Source organism: Oncorhynchus gorbuscha, linkage group LG20 (assembly GCF_021184085.1).
Source record: "Oncorhynchus gorbuscha isolate QuinsamMale2020 ecotype Even-year linkage group LG20, OgorEven_v1.0, whole genome shotgun sequence".
In the NCBI taxonomy this organism is placed as follows: Eukaryota; Metazoa; Chordata; class Actinopteri; order Salmoniformes; family Salmonidae; genus Oncorhynchus; species Oncorhynchus gorbuscha.
In genome coordinates, this window is record NC_060192.1 from 23,625,042 (window position 1) to 23,634,416 (window position 9,375).

Here is a 9,375-nt window from a genome sequence, read left to right on the forward strand (position 1 = left end):
TCTGGTGGTCCAAAATAACTGGTGTATTACAACACCAGTAAACCCATCTGTTTAGAATGTCATTTCAGCAAACTAGGCAACTAAAAGCAAATTCTAAACAATGTTTTGGTTCGTTTCTAGCTTGTTAGCTAGCAACTTTACGTTAGCTTACTAACCCGTTCAAATAATGACCATACCATATAGCAGACAACATCTTAACTTTAGCTAATTGGTATTCATTATTACAGCAAAATAAACTCACAACAAGATCATTATTTACAAGTTAATGGTAAGCTAATTACAGAAAATAGCTTATGGTTGTGAGTTTGACAAAATAAAAGCAGGGCATTCTACCGGAGAACTTTAGAACTTGGACACTGTCTCGTTGGTCTAAAGTTATATCCTAATTTGACTTTGGTGCAGGTCATGTGATTCTTCACATTACTGTCTCTGGTAAACACACACTATATCAAATCAAATCAACATGTATTTGTCACATGCACAGGATACAGAAGGTGTAAACGGTACAGTGAAATGGTTACTTGCATAGCGGAGTCTTTTGTTTTGATATATAGCTAGCTAGCTAAACAATGAACCATAATCCCAACTTGTAACGTTACTACCCTGCATGAGTCTACAGGTAACTAAAGCTAACCACCAACTAGGTTCAATGTTAGCTAGCTAGCTAACCTTAGGCTATAACTAGCAATGCAAAAACCTCTGAGATACAAATAATATTACTACACAGATCATACACGTAACGTCAGCTAACGAGCCAGTCAGTCAGCTAACGTTAGCTAGCTAGCTAACAGTACGCTTAAACTTGCAATAAAAACAACTTTCTGGCCAAATTAGAAACATATAATGTCTGAAAATATAGCTAGCTAGACTCTCTTACCCATGTATATGTATGAATGCTTCTTCCTCTCTGTCATGGATACCATGTTTTCCCTTAGTTTGAAGATGTAATTCTCTCTTTTCGACTCCCTCAAACACTGCGCTGTAAACAGGACACATGAAAGCAGTGCAATTGAAGTTCAATTCACCGATGCAAGCGCATCAGGCTGTAATTTCATATAGTAGATGACTAAACTATTGACTCATTTATATTCGCTTGTGGGTCCTATTCGGCCCGCGGGCCTTGTGTTTGACACGTGTGCTATACTGTTATCCACGTTATGACTAACTTGTGATCATTACCCTTGCTATGTATTGGCATACCCATCCTTAGTTACAGTCGTCCGTTTTAGTTAAAAATATTTTGTCTTTGAAACTGAAACAGTACATCCCAAATGGCTGGATGCAGCAAACAAGGTACCAGGCCAGCTGTTAATTAACAATCCTAAAATGGCACACCCTGATCTGTTTCACCTGTCTTGTGCTTGTCTCTACCCCCCCCCCCCCCACCAGGTGTCTCCCATTTGTCCCCATTATCTCCTCTGTATTTATACCAGTTTGTCTGTTGCCAGTTTGTCTTGTCCCTTCAGGTCCTACCAGCGTGTTTTTCCCATTTTTGTGTTTCTATAGTTGCTGTTTTTTTGTCCTCACGGTTTTGACCATTCTGCCTGCCCTGACCCTGAGCCTGCCTGCCGTTCTGTACCATAATGACAGTGCCCTGGATTACTGACCTCTCCCTGCCCTTGAGTTGTCAGTTGCCTGCCCCCTGTTTTGTAATAAACATCTGTGATTCGAACTGTCTGCATCTGGATCTCATCCTAAGTCCTGATATACGTACCTAGGTGTCTGGCTAGACTGCAAACTCTCCTTCCAGACTCATATCAAACATCTCCAATCGAAAATCAAATCAAGAGTCGGCTTTCTATTCCGCAACAAAGCCTCCTTCACTCACGCCGCCAAGCTTACCCTAGTAAAACTGACTATCCTACCGATCCTCGACTTCGGCGATGTCATCTACAAAATGGTTTCCAACACTCTACACAGCAAACTGGATGCAGTTTATCACAGTGACATCCGTTTTGTCACTAAAGCACCTTATACCACCCACCACTGCGACTTGTATGCTCTAGTCGGCTGGCCCTCGCTACATATTCGTCGCCAGACCCACTGGCTCCAGGTCATCTACAAGTCCATGCTAGGTAAAGCTCCGCCTTATCTCAGTTCACTGGTCACGATGGCAACACCCATCCGTAGCACGCGCTCCAGCAGGTGTATCTCACGGATCATCCCTAAAGCCAACACCTCATTTGGCCGCCTTTCGTTCCAGTACTCTGCTGCCTGTGACTGGAACGAATTGCAAAAATCGCTGAAGTTGGAGACTTTTATCTCCCTCACCAACTTCAAACATCAGCTATCTGAGCAGCTAACCGATCGCTGCAGCTGTACATAGTCTATTGGTAAATAGCCCACCCATTTTCACCTACCTCATCCCCATACTGTTTTTATTTATTTACTTTTCTGCTCTTTTGCACACCAATATCTCTACCTGTACATGACCATCTGATCATTTATCACTCCAGTGTTAATCTGCAAAATTGTAATTATTCGCCTACCTCCTCATGCCTTTTGCACAAATTGTATATAGACTCCCCTTTTTTTCTACTGTGTTATTGACTTGTTAATTGTTTACTCCATGTGTAACTCTGTGTTGTCTGTTCACACTGCTATGCTTTATCTTGGCCAGGTCGCAGTTGCAAATGAGAACTCGTTCTCAACTAGCCTACCTGGTTAAATAAAGGTGAAATAAAAACAAAATAAAAAATACCAGCAATATATTTAGTACTACCAAGAAATGTATTGCTAAATTATATTAATCAGGGGCCTCCCGGGTGGCGCAGTGGTCAAAGGCACTGCATCGCAGTGCTATTTGTGCCACGGAAGACCCTGGGTTCGAGCCCAGGCTCTGTTGTAGCGATAAGACAAGATAGTAACTACCAAAAAAAACATTTGGATACTACTACTATTAATCTATGTATTCTACCAACAATGTACACATATTTAAAACCTTATAAAATTGGTTTTGATGCAAAAACTGGAAATTTTATATTTTCCACTGATACTATGATTGTCTGTTTGTTTAATATTTGCAACGTAGTTAAAGTGCTGTCAATCCCACTTTCATAGAGGCACACAAAACCTGCAAAACCTGAATGATGAGGGATTTTTTCCGGGATAGAGAAAGCAATCTGGTGGCAAAAAGGGGGCGGTGTGAAAAGGAGCAACAATGGGAGGAGGAGCCAGACAAAGGTGGGCAGGAGCTCTCTGCACAAGCTCAGACATTTCTCACCTCCACACAAGGAAGAGCATTGTCATGGGAAACGGAAATGGAAATCATCTACACAAATAGAATCCATTTTTATAATAGCAACAAACAAAAAATGATGAATATAAGAAATGCATGTAATGCATAGAGTTTAGATTCAAATACAGTACCATGACAGTATGGTAGATTCAAAATATACATTTGAAAGGTTGGAATGAGTTGTAATCAAACTTTAAACTTTTTATATATTTCCCACAAATGAGAATATACTTTCTGTATTTACAATTTTATGATTTGATTTTTCTTGCTGAGCTGTGTAATAGTATAAGACTATCTAGCTTCTTCTTTGCTCTGTCATATAAATTATATTGGATTAAAAATATGAGAACTTGTCTTCTCCGAGTTTGTAATGGCTAATATTCATTCCTCTCCGGCCTCAAAGTATGTAATTTGTATAGTCTATCAAAATGTACATTATCAGACTACATATATAAATAGCCTGATACTGACTTGCATATTGCTATGAGTTGACTAGCAAGAAGAGTGCCGTTAAACATACATTTTGGGGGCTGGGCAGGCCTACAAACTGAAGAGTTGAGCCATCCAGAATAGACTGAATATTAGATTTGATTAACAGAGTATAAAAATCAGCGATTTTGTATCTTGATGAAGGGTGATACAAGGTATTATGGTCGTTCTCGCTCTCACTAACTCCCTCTCTCGTCTGATACCTCCTCTTATAGACAAAGTCTTCTGGTCAAAGAGCCACTTCATTCCAAACTGAGTAAGAAAAAAAGTGGTATCCACATAAATACAACATCACATAATGGAGATCGGGAGGAAATACACTAACATGTCAGAAAGTTATCCTAGTTTCCACAGCTCTGGTGTTCCACAGCTCTGGTGGGAGAGCAAATGGAGGAGAAGGAGTTTGAGTTTCCACAGCTCTGGTGGGAGAGCAAACGGAGGAGAAGGAGTTTGAGTTTCCACAGCTCTGGTGGGAGAGCAAACGGAGGAGAAGGAGTTTGAGTTTCCACAGCTCTGGTGGGAGAGCAAACGGAGGAGAAGGAGTTTGAGTTTCCACAGCTATTGTTCTCCATTTAGAACTACGGTCTAATAATCCCTCAATGGAAAATAACCCCTATAAACTGGCAAAACCCTAGATCCCTCTCCGAGTGTGTGAGCAATTCCTCGCCAGCTAATTAGATGAAAATAGTTTCACCAATGTGAGATTTTGCAAAGTACTTAACAATTCCTGCCTCTAAATGTCCATGTAAACATATTTCTCACTGTTTCTCATTGACAACTTTTTCATGCAAATTGATCCTGTAGACAGTCTTTTCTAATATGTTTTATTATATATGAAGTAACATTCCAATAGAAGAGAAACACAATATACATGACTTTATTACATGTCAAGACAATGAGCAGAGGCCATTACCATCAAATAGACCTCAGACTATTAACCATATAAAAACATATTTTCATAAATCAAATGAATTCACTGACTGAACATTACAGCAATGTCAGAAAGTGATTAGATGAAGCAGCAGAGCTCAGCATTTGGATGGTTGGGTGGAGACTGTGGTGTTCACCATATGGTTAGACATATCAGGGGGCATCATGAAAGCAGGGTTATAGGCATTAGGAACAGAAGCCATCATTTGAGAAGGGCCTGCCATGGCATGCTGGTCAGATGCCATCTTAATTTGAGCCCCTCCGGCAATGCCAGGGGGGCCTGCCATCATATCAGGGTGCTTCTCAACCATGCTGGAGGACTGTGGGCTGGTCATGATGTAGCCCTGTTGGTTTGGGGACTGTGGGCTGGTCATGATGTAGCCCTGTTGGTTTGGGGACTGTGGGCTGGTCATGATGTAGCCCTGTTGGTTGGTCATGATGTAGCCCTGTTGGTTGGGGGACTGTGGGCTGGTCATGGTGTAGCCCTGTGAGTTGGTCATGATGTAGCCCTGTTGGTTGGGGGACTGTGGGCTGGTCATGGTGTAGCTCTGTTGATTGGTTGTGTAGGACACGTTTGAGTTGGTCATGGTTGGAGGCTGCACTTGGATGGCCACAGGCTGGGTGGTTGTGAAAGTGCAGCTCTTCTTGTGGTCTTTGATCTCCCTGGCCATCTGACACCATGAGCACCAGACACAGAAGCAGGACGCCATGATATCCTCACAAAGGCTTTGCTATGGACCCACACAGACACACTTGTTTAACACTATTTCACACGCAAGTTAACAGAACACATAATACCTCTATCGCAACATACACTACCGTTTGGCTTCACTTAGAAATGTCTTTGTTTTTGAATGAAGGGCAATTTTTTGGTCTATTAAAATAACAAATTGATCAGAAATACAACATAGTATTATGATAATTGTAGCTGGAAACATCAGATTTTTAATGGAATATCGACATAGGCGTACAGAGGCCCATTATCAGCAACCATCCCTCCTGTGTTCCAATGGCACATGGTCTTAGCTAATCCAAGTTTTTCAATTTACAAGGCGAATTGATCAGAAATCTATTTTGCAATTATGTTAGCACAGCTTAAACCTGTTCTGATTAAAGAAGCAATAAAAACGGGCCTTCTTTAGACTAGTTGAGTAACTGTAGAATTAGCATTTGTGTGTTCGATTACAGGCTCAAAATGGCCAGAAACAAATAACTTTCTTCTGAAACTCGTCAGTCTATTCTTGTTTTGAGAAATGAAGGCTATTCCATGCGAGAAATTGCCAAGAAACTGAAGATCTCGTACAACACTGTGTACTACTCCCTTCACATAACAGACACCTCACAAGTCCTCAACTGGCTGCTTCATTAAATAGCACTTGCAAAACACCAGTCTCAACGTCAACAGTGAAGAGGAGATTCCGGGATGCTGGCCGTCAAGGCAGAGTTCCTCTGTCTGTTGTCTGTGCTCTTTTGCCCATTTTCATCTTTTCTTTTTATTGGCAAGTCTGAGATATGTCTTTTTCTTTGCAACTCTGCCTAGAAGGCCAGCATCTCGGAGTCGCCTCTTCAGTGTTGACGTTGAGACTGGTATTTTGTGGGTACTATTTAATGAAGCTGCCAGTTGAGGACTTGTAAGGCGTCTGTTTCTCATACTAGTCACTGATGTACTTGTCCTCTTGCTCAGTTGTTCACCGGGGCCTCCCACTCCTCTTTCTATTCTTGTTAGAGACAGTTTGCACTGTTCTGTGAAGGGAGTAGCACCCACCGTTGTATGAGATCTTCAGTTTCTTGGCAATTTCGCTCATGGAAGAGCCTTCATTTCTCAGAACAAGAATAGAGTCGTTTCTGGTCATTTTGAGCCTGTAATCGTAACCAAATGCTGACGCTCCAGATACTCAACTAGTCTAAAGAAGGACAGTTTTATTGCTTCTTTAATCAGAACAGTTTTCAGCTGTGCTAACAATTGCAAAAGGGTTTTCTAATGATAAATTAGCCTTTTAAAATGATAAACTTGGATTAGCTAACACAACGTGCCGTTGGAACACAGGAGCGATGGTTGCTGATAATGGGCCTCTGTACACCTACGTAGATATTACATTAAAAATCTGCTGTTTCCAGCTACAATAGTCACTTACAACATTAACAATATCTACACAGTATTTCTGATCAATTTTATATTATTTTAATGGACAGAAATCTGCTTTTCTTTCAAAAACAAGGATATTTTTAAGTGACCCCAAACATTTGAACGGTAGTGTATGTATCTGCAAAAACAACAACATTTATGCAATGTTTGCATGTAATGGGAACCATCACCTGAATGCCATATTTGTGGCGTACAGCAACCCGCATGGACAGACTTGCGGGTGGCACAATGATGGGCACCCCAAAGGCAACCATGCAAGCAGGGCCAATGATGTCCACTAATGGCAGACAGGTACTCTCTCCAAACTCTCCCGTGGTGGAGCAGGCTAAGCAAGGACAGCACCAGAAACCATAACAACCTGCACACACACAGACATAATATCTTATCAACAGAAAGAGCAACAACAATACAACTCTTAAAGGTGGTGGCAATATTTTAAGACAGAATACCCTGAGTTTAGGGGCGGATGGGATAAGATGTCCCATGGATACTCACAGGAATTCATGTCTTGACAGCAGTCAAAAAGGCCAGTGTTCCAGGCCTTCATAGCAGGTGCTGCCACCTGTTGGTGGACTATGATGTTTGCTGCCATGGTGATCAGACCTGTCTCCAGACATAATGAGAAGAAAGATGTAACACTCACAGTAGTAGTTTATTTGTGTGTGTGGGGGGGGGGGGAATACCTCAGCAGTATGATTCTAAGATATAGCTGAACAACATACTTGGCATCAAGCTTATGCCTAGAAGTTTTGGCTACACTGTAAAAACAAATAGTTTTTGACTTCACCCAACTTGGGGCAAAATGTTGCATCCAATATGCATTTTGAGTTTACCAAAAAACAGAGTCAATGAGACAAGTTGGGAAACATCAAGTGATATCGACAGACGGCTTTTGTTAAATTAGTGGAAATTAGGGTTGTACGTTAACTGTTTCTAGTTTCAATCATGAAACAATTATTGGACTAGATAGTGGTTTCTTTCAAATCTATCTTGACTAACCAAAGACCAGATAAACAATCTTACTAATGATGAAAACAAATCCAAGTTTTTCTATATGCATGATATTTTAACCTATGAAAATATGTTAATTGTAAACATGTAGTTGACAAGTGCATTTAATAAAATGAAGTACTTGCTGAAAGGCACACTGGGAAATATGTTAATGAGAACAAATTTATCTTAAGCCAACATGGAATTTTATGTTGTGGGTCTCAGGAAACTAAACATGTTATGTGATCAAATCAACCATTTGTGTTGCAAAGGCAAACTTTAATATGTAATAAGTTCACACGAATCAAAAAGGCTGTGGTTCTAGTAACTAAAACATTCATTAGTTGGGCCACCTCTGATTTATTAAATTTTTTACAGAGTACAGAACTAGATTAAAATCAGTTCCAGCGCTAACCAATGATAACCGACAACTGCAACGCAGTTTCATTGTTTAGGCAATGTTGGAGGTGAGCTGCCACCCCCGTCCTTAAATCCCACCCACGTTTGAAGTTCAGAACGAGAAATTGTAGGCTATATTGACACAATGACACTAATACTGAAAATCATTTGAAATAATAAGGATTCATATCAGGCTAATCGAGGTGTAGATTACAACACTCAAGGCTTCTTGCTGATTTGGCAGCTCCAACGTAGTTACACCTCCGACATTGGCTAAATAAAACAATGAAATTGTACGGCAGTTATTGATTATCATTGGTTGAGACAGAAAGATTTAATCTAGCCATTAAATTCATCAAAATCATGCCACGAATGTACAGCATGACACAGTAGTGATTTACTGAATGTTCCTCATTCACATTCTGACTAACCCTGTAAAGATATTATTGACTGTTCTGTAAAATAACTACACCCTTTTTATACTAATTTCACACCATTTTCTATTATTATCAACATCTATTACTTAAAGTTCTCAGAGAGAAAGACATTTTCATTAAAAAAAACAGATGTATATAGCCTTTCTTACCTTGCCACTCTTCTCAAATGCTTTGAGAGAATGACAGGAGGTGACGTGGACATAATCATGAAGCACAATAAACATGTCTGGAATGTCTGCAGGTATGCAGGTTACTTAAAGTGAAACGGACAGTGTTTTAGCAACAGTAACTCTTGTTAAAATATGTTCATATACACCCCCAGTGTAACGGCAGATTTCCTCTTCGTTAGAAGAGGAGTAAGGATCGGACTAAGATGCAGCGTGGTAAGTGTCCATATCTTTATTCCAAGAAAGCACTGAATACAAAAATAACAAAATAAACGTGAAGAAACTAAACAGTACCGTGTGGTGACAAACACTGACACGGAAACAAACACCCACAAACCAACAGTGAAACCCAGGCTACCTAAGTATGATTCTCAATCAGTGACAACTAACTACACCTGCCTCTGATTGAGAACCATACTAGGCCGAAACAGAAGCCAAACATAGAAAAACAAACATAGACTGCCCACCCCAACTCACACCCTGACCATACTAAATAAAGACAAAACAAAGGAAATAAAGGTCAGAACGTGACAACCAGGAAGAATATGACACTTTTTTTGACACTTGGGAATAGTCATT

At 40.4% G+C, this 9,375-nt stretch overlaps 1 protein-coding gene across 1 annotated transcript; it reads right to left on the reverse strand.

Annotated features, from left to right (window-relative positions):
• Positions 1-4,579: 4,579 nt before the first annotated feature.
• LOC124007467 (DNA-directed RNA polymerase II subunit RPB1-like) lies at positions 4,580-8,882 on the reverse strand. The gene is made up of 4 exons (XM_046318067.1): positions 8,779-8,882; positions 7,299-7,406; positions 6,974-7,161; positions 4,580-5,388 (listed from the first exon to the last, which is right to left on the reverse strand). Exons 2-4 carry the CDS (start codon positions 7,393-7,395, stop codon positions 4,756-4,758), a joined length of 918 nt encoding a protein of 305 aa, XP_046174023.1. The 5' UTR covers positions 7,396-7,406; positions 8,779-8,882; the 3' UTR covers positions 4,580-4,755.
• Positions 8,883-9,375: the final 493 nt, after the last annotated feature.